The sequence below is a fragment of the Zosterops lateralis genome (genome assembly GCF_965231275.1).
Source record: "Zosterops lateralis genome assembly, contig: SUPER_6_unloc_1, whole genome shotgun sequence".
Classification (NCBI taxonomy): domain Eukaryota; kingdom Metazoa; phylum Chordata; class Aves; order Passeriformes; family Zosteropidae; genus Zosterops; species Zosterops lateralis.
In genome coordinates, this window is record NW_028154616.1 from 153,031 (window position 1) to 175,200 (window position 22,170).

Sequence of the window (22,170 nt, forward strand, 5' to 3'; positions counted from 1 at the left end):
CAAATCAAATACAAAGACTGTTAGTCCATATCACTGATTTTGGGGTAAGTTACATTAAAAACATCCTTGAGAAGTACAACTCGAGACACAAGGTTCAGGGATGCTGTCTTGGTTTGTGTTGTGGCAATCCCACATGGAAGATGAAATACACAATCAAATAATAGTGGTTGTGGAGGAAAGGATGACAGAAAATTGTGTTGTTTTATAATCAAACATGATATAAAAATGTCATAGAAGTTTAGAATATACAGTTATTGAAGAAAATCTCAAGGACTAAAGTCACTTCTGCATTTAGTATGCATGTTATCTTTAAGGAAATGTAATTCTGGCTTTGTGGGTGGAAAAATACAGGAAAGAGACTTCCGTTTTTAATAAAGGTAGTGGATACCTTATAACAGAAAAAGCACCTGGTCATAAAAAATAGAAAAGCAGTCAATGCTGTTAGTAGCAAAGGTTAACTGCTGTCATCTTCTCTTAAATTCTTTTCTAAAATCAATATATTTTGTTCTTTGTTCTTTAAAAACATTAAAAATAATCAAAAGAAATTTGCAAAAATTCAGCTTAATAAATGAAATGAGCCTCGCAAAACCTATTATGATTTCTCCTTAACCTGTTATGCATTCCATTGAACTTAGAATATAATTATTTATATAAACAATTTTCTTTTAATATATACTGCAAAAGAGGTAAATGAGAAGACTAGTATTTACAAACTGTATTTTAGGAGTTTTGCTGACATTAATGTCCAAACCTACATGAATGGTAAGAACAATGCATACTTTTGAATATACTTTTGAAATATGAATTGTATGGTATGTGTCTCAGCCTTACATTTTTTCAGAAAGGTGAAACAAATGTTTACTCACCTGGAATGTTTAAGTGCTAAATATTCTTCCACTTTTTACTGTATTAATATAATTACACAGTGGGACAGTGCTTCATGTGCATAAAATAAGTCTGAACTGCTGAAAGATACAATAAAAAGTATCTTTGAATTTATAAAAGATTTCTTTATCATTATAAATGTGTAGATATTTGGAGTTAGGTTTGAACTACCCAGCCTGGGCCCCACACCAAGGCCAACTGTGAAGCCTGTGGCACAGTTAGAAATTAGATGTTAAGGTGTTAATGAGGGACAGTGGGTTTTCTAGAGGTTAATAGGTATAGTTATTAGTGTGAACACTTTAGCCACCTTAAGGAAAAGTAAAACAATGTTTGTTTGCATTTTTCCCTGTGGTGTATGCCAATGAGGATGTAACTGTAAACTATATAGAAGTGTATATAACCTGCCATTTTAGATGAAATAAACTGAGAACATAGCATTAATCATAGTGATTGGATCTGCATTTGCTCCCATCCAGCTTCCCATTTATTTTAAGGGTCTTCTCACTTTATAAATGTCTTTAATTTTAAGGGTTGATTTGTGTTTTTTGGGTTTTTCTTTTGCTAAAACAAATTTTGACTACATTTCAGGCAAGATAGGAGGTATCTCTAGGTGAAAGACTTTTTTACAGAAGAGAGATGCTGCAATTTAAAATATGTGTCCTTGAAAGCATAAAAATGTTTAGCAGGTAAAGTGTGTTAAGCACAGAGAGAAAACTTATTCATAACTTCAAATTATTTAAATAAAAATGTTACATATGTTTTGCAAACTTTTTTTTTTGTTTTTAGTACAAGATGTACTCATAATGTCTAATCCTCTATAACTTTCCTCATAGAAATAGACTTCTTAATGTGAGTATAGCCCTTTTTCAGCTTAAATGACCTAGTTTAGGTTTCATAGGCCTGTTTCTTCATTTTACTGGCTCCTATTACAAACTCTTGATCTTAAGTAAAACTAAGAGCTCATCAAACTTAGGCATAAGTCAAATCTGCAGAGTTGCTAAGTACAGTTTCCTACTGTATATACCTACCACTTGAAAGCTTCTTTTGACTACATTCATTTTTGTTGAGCAGAGATTAAGTTGTATATTAAGTTAAAACATTGTTAAAATAAATAAAACCCCTGAGTTAGGCACACTGGTAATTAAAATGAGCTGTTTAGTACATTAAGAAATCTGTGGTGATTTCACATTTGCCAAATTTTGTTTCCCGAAACTAGGAGATAGGATTTTGGGAGAAGAAGGCAAAACAGGCCCAACTTAGAAGTAAACCGATAGATTTTATTAACATACAACTAGAGGAGCAAAGGAAAAGAAAATCACAAATGCATTTCTAAACCAACCCTTTGTCCCACCACAAACTGTTCATTTTCTACAAACAATGTAAAGAGGAAAAACTCAGAACTCCAGGTCAGTACCACTTATAAAATAGTCATTCATTCAGTCTTCGAGAGAGAGAAGTTTCTCCTGTTGTTTTGGTAACTTTCCACAAGACAAACAGTCTGCTTGTTGTTTCTAACTCACATAAATAGCAGCCTGCCCAGGAAATTCTGCAATTGTGGAACCTCCCATATTCACATAGCCTTTCCCGTGACCACACATATGGGTTGTAGACTCTCATATTGGAGTAGCACTTTTAAAGATAAACAACTTTGAAGGCAAAGAATTCTTCATCCCAGAGAACAGAGATGTCTTTTCAGTTCTTCACTGGCAGAGGGCTTCTTCTCATCTCTCTCTGTTCAAACCTCTCATGGAACCAACACATCACAACTTCTAATTCAATATTCACTCAGTAAATCACAGATACTTTTGCTTTAAAATCCACAAATCATCTCTCCAATTTGTATTGTCCACAACTTAAAGGAATACTTTGGCATATTCATATTACAGTATGTTACTAAAACTCCCAGGAGATTTCCGCTAGGACTCAGGCACCTTGTCATCTCTCCCACTTAAGAAGTCACTCTTCATTTACTGACTTTGGTACCTTCATATTGTCCCTTTACATATCTCTAATTTGGCCTTTTCTATCATCTCTGAGAAGGGTTAGAGTTTAAGAAAGTATTAATCTTTGTCAGGAAACAGTTAAAGCTTGCCCAGGCCTGCGGTGGACATGAGATCTGTGCCTCACAGCTCTAAGATTCCAAAGCCATGCCAGAGGGTGCGGTGGTTGCCTTTGTGCTGCTAGCTCCGGCCAGCCCTGGCACCACTGCAACACTTGGGGTCTTGCAGCTCAAGGAGCAGAACCAAAGTGATGGCACAGGAATAAAAGAGATGAGACTCTCCGAGGTGAAGCAACTGAGGTTTATTAGCACCCAGGGCTGTGCCTCGAGAAAGACCCCGAGCACCTGTGTGCAACAGCTTATAAGGAGGGGAGGAACACAGAAGAGGGCAGAGCAAGGGACCAATAGGAAAGGATCAGGGAGTGGCTCAGACAGTGGCAATCAACATAGCAACCAAACAGGTAATATGGGGAGGGGAGAACCCCTGATCCCGACCAATCACCCGAAGCCTCTCCTAGAACTGTCTAGGCATGGGGTGAAGCCCCAGAATGACTGGCAGGACCAGGTGGTTATATAACAAATGATTGGCAGTTAACGGCTTTTGGGTAAACAACTTAGGAATGAACCAAAGGGAAGACAGGAGGGGGTACAAGGAACGAACCAACTAACAATACATATAATACATGACAATACATAACAATACATGACAAACAAATATAGAATAACAGTTAGGACTCATCAACACACCGCCACAAGCGGGGCGGGTGGGGGGGAAGGCTGATGGATGCCTTCACTTTCATCGTCGATCTGATGGCGTGACCCACTCACAGCTGCTCTCTGGGGCCTGGGGTAGAGTGTAGGGGAATCCCATCCTCCCCCAGGGCCAGGGGTGCCGGCAACCAGGGGGCCGGGGCACAGCCCTGCCATGGCCCAGCCCCGCCACGGCCCAGCCCCGATCCCCGCCGTGGCCCTGGACACACGGGCAGCCCTGCCGCACTGCAGCACCGCCGCTGGCACCCGGAGGAAAGGATTCAGCTGGCCTGCCTTCTCTGCGGGCAGCGGGGGAAAGGGCTCAGGTGGCCCTTGTCCAAGATAACATTGTTGTAGCAATGATTACTCCATAATTTTAATCTTTAACATATTTTTTCAAAACTAGCCATTTTCCAAAATTTATTAAAACTTTACAGTCTAGCACTGCATAGGCATTGCTCTTCATTTTACTCCTGCTGGGTGTACACGGCAAATATTGTCATGATTCTTTGATGGACATTATGGGTAAGCCCTGAGGGAGGTCTTCAGTTTCCTGCAGCTCTCTGAGGGTACTCAACTAAGTTCATAAAAACTCTAGTTGAGCAAGTAAAAAATAAAACTAAACCCAATGACAAGATGAACATTTCTTCATGAAGGCCTTCTACCTTCTACCATCTAACCATCAGTTATTAAAATATGTTCTGAAGCACTTAGTGCAGTATCTTAATGTGAAAATTTTCAAATGCTCTATCTGCATGTGTGTAGAGGAATTGGGCATTTCAACTGCTTGTTTAAATTTAAAACATGAGATGCTACTCTGGTCTCCAGGGTGTGCTGCCTATTTGGTGAAACATCTTGAGCCTCAACAACTGTGAGTCAAATAGTTAAATATTTGTATTACTTCGGTTTTTAAAACTGTGAAGGAGATTATGAACTTTTTTAATTTGAATGTTAATAAAAAACCCATTTCTATAGACCTTCTACTAAAAATAGGAGTCACTTCTAGTTTATGATAAACATGATAACATTTCAAGTATAAATTTTTAACAGGAAAAGAAATATGTTAATAAAAAGTGTATACATAAAATGAATATTCAACTGTGGCTGTAAAAATGCTGTTTATTTCTATCTACTACAATCTAAAATGAGCCCATTGTTTTCTTCTGGTTTTCTTTCAGATGTAGGAAAGGACAAAGATACATATACAGATGATTCAGAACATGGGAATTATGATGCTCGTACAGATCAGTCATTGCTTATTCAAAATAAGCTCACCAGGCAGAAATCAGAACCTCGAACTAAATCATCCTTGAAGGTAATCATCACAAAATTCTATAAAATTGTATCAACTGTCAGAATGTGCTTAAATGTTTTTAAAATGCAGTTTTTAAATACCTACATATCTTGCAGCCTAAGTAATCGGGTGTCTCATGGTAAGAAATTTAGGTGGCTCCCAAGTTGCTGGAAATGATAAAACTTCTAAAATAATTTTAGTTAATGATTTTAATTAACTTTTAATTTTTTTAATTAATCATGAGCAGTGATTAAGTCTTAAATCGCTTTTAGTTAGCATTTAGCAAAGTTGTCATGAGCTGCTATTGTGGAAACACAACTGTGTAAAATTACTGAAAGTAGTTTTGTTAAACTAAACTTTATATACTTAAATGAAGAAAGCCTGGGAGAAGACATGTATTGTTGAAATTGGATACAAGGAGTGCAGAATTTATGGATCACAAGGCCATTTTGCAGAAACCAGAAGATAAAGAAGAGACTAAGTATGTGTGCTGGAAAGTCCCTACTGGAGGAAAGAGATACTAAAAATATTAAAAACATGGACTAATTAGGATGTGCAGAGAGAACTAAATAAGCAATAGATGATAGAATATTAGTTAATGAAAGAGAATTATGTAATTTAGAACTAATGAGCACTATTTTCTTTGTTTGCTAAAAATGTATAAATAGGTTAAAAAGTTTTGTATCAATTTTTATTTGGAGGCTGGAATTTTGTTGGCCACATACACACCTCCTCACCAAGAATAAAGTAATGCCTTGCTTGCTAGCACTAAGAAGACGGTATTAGAGGATTTTATTTATCCTTATGATTTTGGAGAGTGTTAGTAACAATATTATAGTTTGAGTGACAGAATCAGTGAATGGAATTCTCTGTACTAAAATGAAGCAAAATTATATAAAATCAAGGATTCTTATGTTTTTATTGACTCATCTAAGAGGCAAGAGCCTTCTTTCAATAAACTTATATTGCACAGAATTTAGGATATAGGATTCTGAGCATGGAGTGGAATTCATAATATCTTGGAGGCCTCAGAAATTCTGAGAGTGTAGAAGAACTATGTTCATGTAGCAAATGGTCAGTCAAAAGTGATCTAGATAGAGTATAAGATCCTTCTTCTAAGCAGTATCAAAATGATACCTAGACACATTGAATGAAAGGTAGAACTCATGTATAGGTGAGTGTAAGACTATTTTCAGGAACCTCAACTAAAGGACTGGAAAAGCCATCTCATCTCACCAGATAAATCTGACATGCAATCTTGCTTAGTAATTACGTAATTATACTATTCGTCACAATGCATTTTTCCAGCAGTTAATCCACTATAATGTCAAAGAATTAGGATGGATTTTCTGTTCAAAATACATATCTTTTTTAGTCATACTTTCAACTAGGAGACCCTTAATTCTCCTTTCCATTAAGCATAATTGCTTGATTGCTTGCATACATATGACAAATGACTTAACCTTAAGAAGTTCTGAATAATTTTCTTCTTCATGCACTGGAAATAGTGAATTTTGCAGCACAGATTTTCTTTTACCAGTAAGTCTGTGAATTTGATATATGCCTGTAGGCATCAGTAATGCTGTATTACAAATCTAGTAATGTTTGAGTTACCGTAAGCTTCTGTGCTTTACACAAAGCACATACAATGTGCTCTTCAGGAGACCATTACAGAGTTCTTTCTTGGATTGGACCTGTGGCACTCTGTGATTTTAGCATTGAATGCATACTTCATGAGTCATATAACAGTTCTAATGCTTGTCACACTCATCATCACTACTGCAGTATTCTGGAACATAGGTAGGTGTTACCTCTGATACTTCATTTCATAGGATGCTTTTAGAAAAAACTTTTATAGTAGCTATGTAATAATTTTTAAATAGGCTTAGAGGTAATGGTATTTATAGACTGGAAATCTGTGACATAAAAACAAGACTTCAGGAATGACATATTGTATGTATGTCATATATATAATTTCCTGGGTTACATTTTCATCCAAATCATTACAATGAGTACTTCTTGTATTCAAAGATATTTTTTTTTGCCTGTTTCTGCAAGACTAGCTGAACTAAGACAAATAATAATGAATGTTCTTGTTTGATTTTGTTGATTAAGTAGCTTAAGCCTTTTATGTTAGTTGTAGCCAAAAAGGCAGAAAACCAATGTGGCATCTGTAGAATTTAGATCATGTTACTGAATATTTTAAATAGCAGGTAAGGCTGCTGCCAAAACAATCTAGTAACAGATGCTATACTGTCTGTCTGGTAACAGGGATTTCACTCTGCTAAATAAAAATACTTTTTTTTGTATTTCCATGTGAAATATAAAATAACCACTAGTTGTATTTTTCCAAGCCCTCCGTTCAGGATGGTTATGAAGTTCATAGTCAGCCAGTAAGCTTGCTTTCTTTCAAAATTTAAAGAGGAGTTTTATATTTGTATTAAGTTTAAACAAAAAGAACCTTTTTATGTCTCAGTCATTGTATCTACTGATCTACTGAACAAATTGGTTCAGAATTTAAAAACAGTCTTCTCTAGGTGTATCTGGCTTTTAACTTTGACAATTCCTTTTATTGCAGCAATTACTCTGGAAACTTCCTTCTGAATTAAGAAGGATTGTTTTCGCAAATGAGATGTCTTGGTTTAACCCCAGCTGGGTTAAACCTAAAAAATTCAAAACAGAGCCCTATACCAGTTACTGTGAAGAAAATGAACTCTATCCCAGCCAAAGCCAGCACCTGATGCAACCAAGCAAGATTATTCTTCCCTTTACCTTTGCTTGCTTCCACAGGAAAAAAGGCATGGAGAATTTAGATTAGTCTTATTTTAGAATGGAACACTGCTGTTCTGCCTTAGGATTATTTAGAAGTCTTTGTGGCAATTAGTTTAAAAACCTTATGGAAACTTCTTCCCAAAATGGATATAGAACTAGCAAAAGAAGGCTTCTAATTCTTTCTGAGACTGCTGAAAGCACAGAATACCGCAGTACAGCTTTACAGCTGCTAAGTACTTTAACATATTTGAAATGTAAAGTGATCTGTCACAATAAAAAATTTCCTTAGCCTGAGCAGATAATGAGAAACACTGCATTGGCCAGGAGTACAAGGATAAAGCATATTTTTCTTCTCTTCTTCTTAATGTTTCTAATTTTGGCTTGTTTTGGAAGGGTGGTTGTATACTTGAGAGACTTGGGGGAAAATTGCTAAAAAATTTGTATGCAATTACTTCTCGGTGCCATGATCTTTCTCAACAATAAGCTGCTTGAATACTTTGGCTGTAGTGAACATGTCTTGTGGACATGATGAAAGCCAATACATTTTTTTTTTCAGGAATTGTTTAGTTTCTCAGACTACATGCATGATACCTCCATAAATCTCATTCTTGTTGCTGCATTTTAAAGCTTTAGGAACTCAGGTAATTTTCTTATAGCAACCAGATTCCAGTGTATTCATCTACTTTTCTTGTTTCCATGATTATGATTTATAACTGGTAGTTTCCTATAGTGCAGGTTGGTATAATTTCAGAATCCACAGATTTCATATTGAAAAATTGTGAGTCACTCAGGCCTATGAAAAAGCTGTCATTGTTATCCTTCTCTGCCAACTTTTCATCACCAGCTGCTCTTGACATTGTATAGAGAATACAACTTCATGTATGTGATTCTGCCAAGGGGTCTGACAAGGAAGAATGAGGCCAACAAGTATCTGTTGAGCAAAAATGAGTAGTATCTGCTTTGGAAAGGAAATGTAGAAATTGAGAGGATCCCTGAGTGGAAAGTTGGCACTTGAAATGCTTCCTTAGGAAAGAGAAGAGGGCTTAAACAGACTTTATCACTTGAGTGTAAGGCAACATTTTTCTAGAGAAGCTGCAAAATCAGTAGCAGCCAATTCTTTACCTATTGCTATTACATGTATAGTAGCAAGATAGAAATATTTGAGAAGTTACACTTCCACTTCCTTCCATTCACTATATCTCTGTTACTCTCTTTGGTCCAACAATTTTTTTATCTAGGTAGTGCATTTTGCTATCTGGCAAGGTAAAGAAAGGATTTTTAGAACAAGGTTCATATTATTATCACTGCATTCAGTGCATTCAGGAACTATGAAGAAATGCTACCTATACAATAGCCTAATTTACTCCCTTTTTCTGGTAGTCCAAAAATGCAGTCTAATAACACAGAAGTAAATAAAGTCTAAAAGCAGTGATAACTGATAAAATAATGGTCCCTGGATGGAAGGATATGGTAAAGTGCAACAAAAGTTGACTTCATGTTGGTGCTTTTAGTGCTTGGTTCTCATCTCCTGTGAGATCTTGTTAAAAAAAAACAACAACAAACAAACAACAACAACAACAACACAAAACAAACAAAAAACCCCAAAAAACAACAACAACAACAAAAAAAAACCCACAAAAAAACCACCCAAAACCAAACCAAACCAACAAAACAAAACAAAACAAAACAAAAAACAAAAAAAAAAAAACCAAAAAAAAAAAAAACCAAAAAAAAAAAAAAAAAAAAAAAAAGATCAGAAAGTATTTCAGGAAATGCAGCATAAGTAGCAAGTAATTTTAAAATGTTTAGAAATAAACATGTAAAGAAAAATTTTCAGTGGTCATATTAGTATGCTTAAGAACTCCCTATTAGATCTCAAGAGCAAATAGAAGTAGTTAAATATTAAAAAGTCCTTTTCTGTCTCCAAGCATCCTCCATTGCTGCTCCCTCATATGGCAATATTGAACAGACTTCCTTTAAAAAGTTTGCATATCACCTAACCCACTCCTTTCCTGAAGTCAAATATGTTTTTCATAATATATACAAATGCATTTTTCATGCCTACCTCTATAAATCTGAGTAGAATATAAATGGAATTCCATATTGTCTGTGGAGAAGCTAAAATAATTGCTAATCCTTTAGTTTACTCCTAAAAAGTTACTCTGTAGTTTAATTAGGAAGGTCAGATATTTCTGGAAGTCTTTGTCTCCATAGAAAAAAAGCTTTGTTCTGCACAGCAGTGTAGTCTTACAGAAATATGATAGCGTGGGTAATTATGGCAGCCTGTCATGTTGTCTTTGATGCCCAAGATAGTTTGGATGTCTTTGCATATGCAAATATGTCCCCAATTTTCTTTCCTAGGTTATTTGCACAAGAAGAACGCTAAATCAATATACACTTAAGATCATTAATCTATTTTTGAAATAAAGTAATTGAAAGAATGATTCTAATAAATATTTTATGGTTTATCAATTTGTACAAACACCAAAAGATGAAATCTAACTTAGATGTGTGCTTAGAAAATTTCACATAAAGCACACCTTAGATTATTCTTAATCAGTGTATGTTCTTAAAATGTAGAAAATGGGTCTAGTACTATTTAAAAACACTTCACAGCTAATTCCATATAACTTAAGAAATCTATATACTTACTGAGGTCTCAGCTTTTTTTAAAAAATCAGCTTGATTTTAAAAATCCTGAAACAACGCAAGCATTATTTAGGTATCCCGCTTTTATTCATGGGAATAAATCCACTGCAGTTAGCATCAGAGACGTATTTATTTCCAGAAAATACTTAAGGTAGAAGTTAAATCATAAGCTCTGAATGTGGATACTAACCACTTTAATAGTGGTGGCATTCTTTGGTATGAATATTACTGAAGATGTTAATGCGAAGTTCATGGTAACAGTATTAGGGAGAATTAGTAATCTAAATTAATGAGGTGATTTTCATGGATCAGCCAGTAATCTTTCAACCTATTAGCATCTTATGACAAACAATAATTATATTGGAAGAAAGTTCTCTTTTATTAGAGAGAACCATTCTACTCAGAGATAGAACAGGAAAGCTGTTCATGCAGATTTTTCAGTTTCAGGTAATAGCCACACTGAAGAAATTAACAGATCAGACTTTACCCCTGCCAAAATTCCAGTGCTAGTTCTTCAAATTGTTTCCATGGCTACTTTTGCTTACACATGCTTTAATAGCCCTGAATTAATCTGTTATTATCTCTTAGATAAAGATCTCTTAGAAACATGAAGAGGTACAGAAGACTCCTTTTCCTTGACACACCTCTGGTAACCAGCGTGTTTTTGCATTTTAAGTGTCTTTCTGCTCTTCTTATTCCTCTGATTTTCCTTACAAGCGTATAGAGTGATAGTGTATATGCGTGCACACAAAAGTGTGTGTTTGAGAGTATATATATACACATACACATATATATACATACAAACAAATGCACACACACACACACACACACACACACACACACACACACATATGTATATATGAGACAATCCATACTGTCCTTTTTGCACTCTGAGATACCATGCCAATATATAAACAGCATTTTATGGTGGTTTTTGCAAATTTCTAAGTGCCAACAGTATGTTAGCGTTTTCATGAGAAAGCAAATACATTTCAAAGTCTGCTTAATTGTCTTTGCTTCTTCCTCCTCTGTTTCCTGGTTCTACAATTTTTCCCTGTGTATTTGTCTCTAAACAAATGCTACTGATGCGGTGGTGCTATTATGGAGTAGTGGAGTTGTGACTCAGTACTTGGATTCATACTTGCATTTCCAGTGGTTGCACCACTTTTTCTACTGGTGAATTCTTCCCTTCCGTTCTCAGAGTTTCCTTGGGAAAAAAACCTGAGATACTTGAGTAAGTCTCTCTTTAGTATGTTACTTCATTATTGGTAAGGGTTTAGTGAAATTATTTTTCTCTAGCACATTTTGCATCAGAATTCATGAGCTGTCTTAGGAAGAAAATGAATTCTGTTTCAAACACCATCACCATGTCATAAAAAAATTTGGGGAGAGAAATTTAGCAAATTTAGGGTGCAATTATAAAAGAAGACTCTGAGGCCCAGCTGTCTGTACCCATCTATCTTTTAGATCCCAGACACCAGTCTGTTGGTATATTTACTTTGCTTTAGATAATTTTACAAATGTAATCCAAATGGCACCACCCACACAGAGGAAAGCTAAACTTAATTCTCTATACTGCAGAGACGAAATAAACATATTTTGGTGTGGGAGCTTAATTCTTGTGTACTGTATAAGTTGCCACTTGTTTAAGTGAATGCTCCTATTGCTGGTTATGACTGACAATTGATCTTTTCTATGTTGATATATATGTGAAACTTTTTTATATTCTTTTTGCTAAGTGAAAAACATTCTTTTAAGTCAGAAGCTGAAAAAGACTCTTCACTGCTTGAGCTACACCCCAGTGTAAAAGTTGTTTCTCCCTGTCCTGGATATGTTCAGTCAGAACAACCTGCTCTGACCTGAGTCCCACGGGCTCTGTGCCTCCTGCCAGACTAGCACTCATGTTATGCCTTTATCGATGTTTTATTTATAACTACTGAATACGAGGGTTGTAGATGAATTATTTTTTAGATAAACTCTAAAGCAACTAACAAAGTAAATCTACAGCCAACTACTGAGGTGTTGGGAAAATACAGTTGTCAGTCTCTGTGTTTATGTGTACAGATATATAAAATATGTAGAAATCATGCTCATTTTAATTGCCTTTTCTGGAAAATTTCAGGAAACTGTTAAGCAAATGATAAAATAAATGATTGGAAGTCTTGTTTTCATTTAACATTCATGTGTGAATGTTTTTTCATTTAACATTAATGTCTGAAATAATGGTAATCAAAGTTTTGTATGCGAAACAAATGAGTTATACCATTGCGTTTGTGTCAGACTTGATTTACTGGATGTTGATAGTAAGTTTGAATAAATTAATTTATTAAAATAAATACATGTATAATCTAATAATGCAATGATTCCAAGACTAAATTCATACTGAATTCATACTTAATTAAAAATACCCTTTGTCAGTATTCCAGCCACAGCCAATAATGACATTCATTTAAGCACACATCAAGTTGATCAATCAAATAGGTTGAAGTAAAGAATCACAGGTTAGAATCTCAGTTGTCTATAGTTTTCACTGTACAAAACAATGCCAACAAAATTCGTCAGCAGTCAGAAAAGTAGGGATTGACACTGCAAGCTTAAAAGGACAAAAGGTGTCTTTTTATTGTGAAGGTGAACGTATAGGAGTTTATCTTTTTGCTTTGACTTGAATGCTGTTAAAGGTGACTGAATATTGAAATCGGACTTCAGTCTACAAAATAGTCAATATTTTATATTATTAATATAGTAAAATATTATAGTATCCTATTTGCAATGTATAGCATATGCATAGTAGCATCTTAGTATATTTTTACATAATAGTATTTCATCTACGTTGATATCTTATGTTAACAGTCATATCTAACTGGCTAATTGGCAAGATTAGTAAAAAGTGTCTGTTGTAAGAAGAGAAGTGTACATGTTTGGGGAAGGAGGAATAGCAATTGCCTTAAACATACTGATTTTTCATTTTATAATATACCTTAGGAGCAGAGTAAATTTAAGGGGATGTTAGAGTCAAAAAAGTTTCATTAACTGTATTAGAGTAATGATAAGTTTTTACACAGCTTAAGAAACTATACATATTTAATTGTAAAATTACAGCCATGAAGCATCAAATAAAGCAAGTTTGTCTTGAATTCAAAATGAAGAAGAGCAAGCAGTTCTCCTAGAAATGAGCTGTGAAAATCCTTAACAAAAGTCTTATAGGTTTTAAAAGATTATATGGATTTGGGGGCTGCTGGACAATGTTACTGCTGTTATATGGATTTGGGGGCTGCTGGACAATGAAAATTACTGAAGACATAGATATTTGAGCTGACATTGGCTGCACACTGGGCAGGTGGCAGAGGGAAATATCTCTTTTCTTAGTTATGTGCTCTTTCCTATGCAGTACTTTTAATGTATAAACAAAATAGAACCTTTCATAGAGGTTTGAGTATACTTGATATTTAGCTGTTGCACAGTTTAAGCTGCAAATATTCGAACAAGTGAATGGGAATTTTCTTAAAATTCATTAAAATGTAGACACCTATAGAGATTTTGTCAGCCTTTAAGACTTGCTGTTATGTTAGTTTTGAGGAGAGTTGTCAGTGGTGGAATGAAGGTGAAATAAATGGTTACAACATATATGTTGAACCTACGTGTGGTTCTCATTAAGCTCTAAATTTACCTACGTTGTGTATATTATTCACTATCTTAAACTTTTTTTACCAGTATAAGGTGGAAAACAAAGAAAACATACTACTAAATTAAGATAGAGTGAATACATGTAATTACTCTTCCATTAATCTAAAATTTGCTCCTGTTTTGATGATGGTTTCAACTCACTCTTTACAAATATTTGTTTCTATGTATGGAGTGAAAAAATTATAAAAGTTTAATTTACAGGTCAGAACAGTAGTGAGACATAAATGAAGTTGAAATAGTTACAATTGCTGTCAATTGTGCTACTTAAATTAACTGGGGAGAGAAAGGTCCAGTAAACCAGATGTTCCCGCTTTGTAAAAAGGGCATTGGTAATTAATTAGAATCTGAAAAGTAGTTTACTGAAAAATCTCTCCATGTTGGCTAAATCCAAAAAAGTTCTTTTTGTACATTTGAATTGAAATATAAACTCTTTTTATTTTATAGCTTTGGTAAATATTTGCATTCCATGGTACTTCCACCTTTTTTTTTTTGTTGTTTGAGTTGAAATTCCTTTTTCTAGATTAAATTGATCAATGTATTTTGCCTTGTATAATCTTCAGTTGAATGATAGTGGCAATATTTCGAATTTTACACTTTCAGACTTCAAAGCAGCCTGTCATGTGATTTGTTATACTAGCCACAAGCTATGAAACAAACTGTTGACACATAATAAACACAAGAAACTGCAGCAGATCAATAGTATCAAAGTCTCAGGTAATAGTTTACACTGATGCAAACAAGTGTACTATGATTCTGCATAATGAACAATCTTGAGTGAAGTGGTACCTCACAGCCTTGCAGTTGAATTTCTTCTATTTTAAGACTGAAAGAACAAGGTTAAGTTAAGTTGTTGAGTTTACTGTCTGAACTATATTGCAATACTCTAAAAGGAGTTTTTCAAAACAAATGAGTTTTCATATGTATGTAAATTTAAGAAAGCTTAACAGATGGATACTGTTTCAGAAAATCTGGAGGAGTAAGGCGGTGGAGAGGTTGTAGAGGATAAGAGAATGTTGATTAATCCTTTTGTACACATTTTTCAGGTGAAATGGGAAGTCTTAAACAGAATAGAGGAGAGTAAGGTCTTTGCTCTAAGTATTTCTTCTGATGTTTTTCTCCTTTTCTGATCCTTTTCTCTGTTGAAAGAGGTGAAAGAATGAATTAAAGTATTGGTCCAAACCAGCAGATAAATAATAAATGATCTGTGCTTGAGTGGCCACTGTACCACCAGCTGATTCTTTGTGCTACGTATAGATAATACACCCTGACTTATATATTTAATTGAAATTACTGCTCCCTGTTGTCTTTTTGTGTTATGGAACTCCTTCAGATAACTGAAAAAACCCAACTAAATCATCCATACAAATAAACCATATAAATTCGTTTACTGATTAATTACTTACGTAATATGGTTATATGGTTACTTAATAACTTAAGTAATTACAATGTTGCTGCTAATATAGTAAATATTGCTTCTGAATGGCACAAAAGAGAAACTAATGGTGCCATTAAAATGAATCAGTCATGAAATCAGTGTAGTAAAGGCCAGGCTCACTGCATGAATGTGGCAAGTGGCTTTTCTATTGCACTTCTCCACCTGTAGGGGTTGCTCTCTTTGTCTGCGATAAACAGGGATAAAAGATTTCTTTCTGCTGTCTTCACTGCTCATTATATCTTTAAGATTGACCCCAAATAATTCCGTTTGATGTTGATGAATCTGAGGTCATATTTGGATATTTTAATTAATCTGAGAAATCAAGAATGTTTTTCTAAGACTAAAGAAAATCAGTGTTTCAGAAATGAGGAAAGAAAGACTAGAAAGTTTGCCAAAGGAAGGCAATGGAAGTGTGTTGAGGTGTCTTCCTCTGCCTCGGCTAGCCCTGACACCTTGACAGTAAAGGGGGCACGGCTCGGTAGCTGGATGAACCTCACCGACCCTGTGAGTTCTTGTCTTGCTTGAAGGAGTGAAGCAACGACGGCAGGAAAAAAGAGGAGGCTGTTCTGGGTTAACTGCTGGCTTTATTCATCAGGGTATCTGCCCCAGCAGACACCCCTCAGCAGAAGCAGCGGGGGAAAAACGAGGGAAAAAAATCTTTTTGAACCCCCCAATGCAACACCTTTTATTGGGGGGAGGAACTCAGGGATGGGTTTAACTGGGGACAAATCAGGGACCAAGGGGGTATGGCTCTCTGGATAAATGACATACATAGTAACAAATTAATAACTCAGGTGGGGAGACAGCTGAGGTCTTGTCCAATCACTTGGAGTTTTTCCTGGAACTTTCCAGACTTTTGGGAGAGACCCCAAAGTGACAGACAAGGCCCAGGGGCTGGATAACTTCTGATTGACATAGAACTGGGGTTGGGATGAAACCAATGAGGGTGGAACATGGGTGGCATGGGGCAAACCATTATAACTTATAAAAATGAACTTAATACAAGGAACAAATACATACATAAACTGATAAAACCAAACCCACACCACTAGAGAAGTGTTTTACAAAAGGTAGATGTAATTTGCAGTATGCCTGTACAGAAATTGAATGAGCAAAAAATACGTTAGAGAAGTTCCAGATCTCCCCTTTGAGGGAGTTTTGGCCAGGCTTTTTGTATCTGACTGTGCCTGCTTCGTGAACCATAAAAGCAGCCCTGGTCTTGTTTTATAAAATACTTGTTCAGGAATCCTTTGTTGTTGAAGAGCAGATCCACTGCTTATGTCTTGAACCTGAAAATGTTTTTGTTTTAGAAACTTGCTTATTCAAACTTGCACTTTTGAACCTTCAGCCTATTATGTCACCTTCAAACCTCTGCATCTTATAGATTTAGATAATTAAATCAATAACATTATAAAAAATAATAAAAAATAATGGTTTTTACTACCATTCCCATTCAGTATTCTTAGAAGGGGTGACAGGCCCTATATTCAGTGCACAACAGTCTTGGTTGACTACATTAATTTGAATTTCAGATATTATTTATCTGAATATGAAGAAAGAGATTGAGGTGCTGGAGTGTGTTGAAAGAGGGATCCAGGGTGCAAGTCTTATATGGAGTAGCTGTGGAAGCTGGAGTTACAAGTGTGGAAAAAAGGAAGCTCAGGCGGAGTGTTACTGCTCTCTAGAGCTACCTAAAAGGAGGTTTTAGTCACATGGGGGTCAGCCTCTTCCAAGTAAGAGGGTTGATGATTGGACTCAATTATTTTAAAGGTCTATGATTCTAAATTGAAGCTTAATGTATTTAAATAATTTTCCCAGGTGTAAGATGATGAACTCATTTGTAACAGTAGATGGTCTGAGACAGATTGTTGTTGTTTTCTATTTTGGGAGTTAAAAAAGCAGTGAAAAAGGAAGAAACTTGTTAGAATGCTTTAGGTTTTGCAGACTGAGGAGTTCTCAGAAGTGCTAAATGTGTAGAGAGCTGGCAGTGACAGATGTGGGCGTAAGAAAAACATTTCACATGGAAACAAGTGAGCTGGTATCCAATATTTATAATTCTGGTATCATGCACTGATACATGGTTCTATTTATGAATAGAGAGTGTCCCTATTGGGTATAACTGGGTATTATAAATTTCATATCTAAATAAATAGGATTAATTTCTAAAACCAGCATCCTATTGTTCAGAAAATGCAGCATTCATAAATATTTGGTCCCATATACGATGGGTGTAATGTATATTATTTGAAACTATCATTCTTCTGGCGGTTTGTGTTTAAATGAGTGCTGCATTCTCTAGAAGATGATGATAGTTTCTCAGTTTACCTTTTCAGATTTCAAAGTTTTAAGGACCTGGGGGTGCTGGTCAGCAGCTGGCTGAACATGAGCCAGCAGTGTGCCCAGTTGCCCAAGAAGGCCAATGGTATCCTGGCCTGTATCAGAAATACAGCAGGACTGTGATTGTCCTTCTGTACTCTGCATGGATGAAGGCACACATTGAGTATTGTATCCAATTCTAGGCCCCTCATTTGAAGAGAGACATTGAGGTGCTGGAGTTCAGAGAAGGGCAGTGGAGCTGATGAGGAGTCTAGAGATATTAAGTCTTATGAGGAGTGGCTAGGGGTACTAGAGTTGTTTAGTCAGTAGAAGAGCCTCAGAGGAGTCCTTACTTCTCTCAAAGCTACCTGAAACGAGATTGTAGCAAGGTGAGGGTCAGCTTCTTCTACCAGTCAACAGGACAAGAGGAAATGGCCTCAAATTGCACCAGTGGACACTCAGATTGGATACCAGGAAGAATTTTTTCACTGAAAGGATGGTTAAGCATTGGAATAGGCCCTGGCAGATGGTAGAGTCACCATCTGTGGAAGTGTTCAAGACAAGACTGGATGTGGCTATATAATATATATAGTCTTATTAACTTAATGCTATAATTTAGTTTTCACAAGGTGATGTTTGTTGGGACTCAATGATCTTGGAGGTCCATTCTAACCTAATGATTCTATGATTCTGTAGTCTGTCACCAGATGGTTTGTCTCTGTTCTGAATCATGCAAAGCACAGAATGCAAAAATAGCTTGCATTAGCAACAGCAGCATGTAAAGCAGGGTTTTCCATATCAAGGTCAGGTAATTCCTCATGTTTTCAAGCATGGTGGGAAGGAACTAGGCATGATTTAAACATTGCTAGCATGGCATTGAAAAAGCACTTCAACTAGACTATCCGTGTAAACGTTCCAATCAATAGCACTTACTTTTTAATTTTTTAGATTTATTTCTGTCTTGGAGAAAATACAGGTATACTTGTTCTATAAAATTTGCACAGGTACAAAGCTGAGAAAATTGCTTTAATTTATTTTTTCTTTTTTAATTCCCACTTGAAAGTAGGGATTAACAAAAGTTCATATCAACCACACAATAATATTAAGGTTTTTGCACAGCTAAAATAACTGGAATATGGGTTTTGTGAAGCTATTTTATTTTGGTTCTAATTAATTTGAAATCCTGAGCAACTGATGCATATCAGTTTTTTGTTCTTCTGAGTTTGTTGCATATTCATCCTTCAGATATATGGATATTTACATGGTTTAGGAAGTGCTGTGTTATATACAGTTCATGGTGGGGCTTGTCATCTTTATAGATGCCATATTTAGAGTATTTTTCTTTTATGTTTGCTAGAGTGATGCCATGGCATCATCAGGACTCTTCTTCAAAGATGGCAAAAAGCGCATTGACTACATCTTGGTCTACAAGAAATCAAGTCCACAGGTAGAAAAAAGAAGCACATTTGAGAAGAATTTGAGAGCAGAAGGGTTAATGTTAGAACGGGAGGTGAGTCCTGTAGCGTGTGTGGCATAAAAAACCCCTTTGTAATACTGTCAGACTTTACTGAACTGATAAAAGATTCCAGATAAAATTAGAAGCCTTTCCAGTCAGACTGTTCCCATCATCTGCCAGGGAAACAGCCTTGGATTTTTGCTGTCTCATGAATTACCTACAGAACAGGTATATATTTAGTCTATTCTGATCTAAGCTTCTATTGTTCATGTATCTTTTATCTTGATTTTTCATCTCAGAAGAATTGTAATATATGGTCTGTGTTTAAGCAATGAGCTTGTAAGATATATCTCACAATACAGAATGTTGAATATTCATAAACAACTAACTTGACTAAAACTTGATTTTAAGGCTTTTAAGAATTGTGACAGTATAGCAGTAAAAATAACTGGTTTTGTTCCAATTTAAATAAATAGTAAAATCTTAGCTTTTGTCGGTTTAGAAGTACTGACATTCAGAAACAAATGGTTTTATAAGATTTGAAATGTTTTGTTTTCCGCTAGTATTTTATTTTATCCTCATCTTTAAAGAAAGTTAAATATTTGAGGTAGCAGTATGGAACTGTGATTTGACTTTATGGAGCTGGTGGGTAAACCTGTAAACATTGTAATTGTTATTACCCTTTAATTACTTTTTTTTTTTACCTTTACTTACCAAACATTGCAAACTCAAGTTTTTGAAGGCTTTAATCAGGCTCACCTCAAATATCGAAACATCTAGTTATAAAATCTCAAGCAAATACATCTGGGAGAAGGGTGGGGAGCTGAAATGTTCATAAGAGAAGGTGAATATAGAAATCTGTAAGGCTGAAATTCTTATGTACAAATAAATTAATGATGAAAAATAGTTGTGTAGAGTACACATTGTAATTTTAGCAAAAAACCATCTCAGTTCATACACATTTAAGAGTTCCCAGCAGATAATTCAATTACTGAACCATTCCCTTGAGTTACCATTTTCGCAGAATGCAACCTGGAGCTTTCTCTCATCTATTCTCATGTGTCTAGCAGCTGACCACGCTTCTTCTTTAATGGGAGACACACAGAACTGTGTTCAATCTGCTTATCTAAGGTGATTTTTTTGAGATTTAAAATTAATTCCATGTAAAATTTATTCCAGGTAAAAAGGTACTGCATAAAGTCTTTACTAATGTTCATGACCAACGATCTTTCCCTACAGATTGCTTTTGTCCCACTACTCTACACAAACTACAGTTTGTAAGGGAAAAAAAGTTACTGATTTTCCTTTGTCTAGAAGAGCACTTATCTTCAGAGTTGCATGCCCAGTTGAGGCCTAAAATCAGAGTTTGACCCTGAATAATGCTTCTAGAAGGGTGGTTGCTATAGGTTTAAATTATTAATATGTATTTGCGTGTTACTGCTCTTTACAGCCAGCTGTTACCAACAGTGATATCATGTTTGTTAAAATTCACTGTCCATGGGAGACATTGTGCAAATATGCAGAAAGAATGAACATCAGGATGCCTTTCAGGTATTGTGAAAACTACTTTAAGAAACTTCTATAATTTAGTGCTTAATACTGAAAGTTCATCACTTACTTAAGTCTAAAATGCAGTCTTTGCTGCTCTACAGCCAGGCATGCTCATATTTATTTTAATGATGTGATAGGGAGAGAGGAGAAATAAGTAAGTTCTGTTCTTTCCTCATTTTTACACAGCACTCTGTGTTACTTGTTTTCAAGCTTCCCTTCTAAATCAAATTGAGCATCTTTTAGAAAACAGTAGTTCACACATTGTTCTGGATGTTCTTGGCAGAGTTTCAGATATTCTCCTTATGAGCTTGATTAGATAATAAAATCCTCCGTGATTTTAGGGTTTTTTCTGAAGTGTTACTGAAAGGCAAGTGAAATGACAGAAAAATCTAGTGTCTCCTGTGACTGCAGTATAACACACATATTGTCACAATTTGAGTAAAATGAAGTTCAGTAGCTTTCTTTAGGCAGAATAATGGACTGAGTTCCTTGTCTGAATGCAAAACAAGTTCTTATTGTAAGATTTTGCAATAAATATTTATTACTAATTTGTGGGACAGGTTAATATTTCCTGCATTTAAGTCTTTAATATTTTTAAAGTCTTTCCTTCAATTTAAGTCTTTAAAGAAGAAAATACGCCTTTTCAAATTGATTAATAATGCTCTTAGAGAGAGAGAAGAGCATATAGTGTGCTGTAAACCTCTCCATGACTTAAAGTGGTAACTAGATGCCTAAGTTGCGTGACTCATGGAAAATGCCCTTGCAACACTCTTTTCTCACACAAACAGCCAGGTGCTCAGTCTTCTGTGCTAAGGTGGCGTGGCTCTCTTGTATTGATCCTAAGACAGAAACAGTGATTGTGAAGCATCCATTGCTCATATCTTGCTCCACATACCCAGTTCTGTAATGAGTTTTCACATCATCCCATTAAAGGCCTTCCCATAGAAAAATGTTTTCTGTAACAGTAATCTTCCATATGTTTAAGGATATTATAATAGTGCTGTTTGAGTTTATCTAGTTCAAAAAATCATGTCAGTACATTAAATATAGAAGTGTTTATTTATGGGTACACATACATAATCTAAATCCCAATTAATTTTATTTTTTTTTTACTTTTGCTACATCAGTTGATAAAATTGTGTTTTAGCAATGGTTTGAATTCTTCATAATTTTAGTTACTTCATAGATCCACAGTGCTCTCAGAACAAAAAAGCCTGAGTTTTGCAATCCTACTTTATTTGGAAGGCATTCTAGGTCATGTTTGTTTGTTATATTATTAAATGACATGTAAATATATTCTCTTTACTATTTCCCCAAAGTATCTTTATTCCTGGATTGTTGCTTTAGCTTCTTTTTATCCAATTCATTTCAGTAAAGCA

The 22,170-nt window shown here is 35.3% G+C and overlaps 1 protein-coding gene across 2 annotated transcripts in view; it reads left to right on the top strand.

The window, feature by feature from the left end:
• Nucleotides 1-22,170, top strand: part of ANO3 (anoctamin 3) — a 195,587-nt gene that overhangs the window by 111,050 nt on the left and 62,367 nt on the right. For both annotated transcript variants that reach the window (XM_083885374.1, XM_083885375.1), the window contains exons 4-6: nucleotides 4,813-4,949; nucleotides 19,142-19,294; nucleotides 20,691-20,791. In XM_083885374.1, coding sequence (XP_083741500.1) covers nucleotides 4,813-4,949; nucleotides 19,142-19,294; nucleotides 20,691-20,791 — 391 coding nt within the window. The remainder of the gene's footprint in view (nucleotides 1-4,812; nucleotides 4,950-19,141; nucleotides 19,295-20,690; nucleotides 20,792-22,170) is intronic.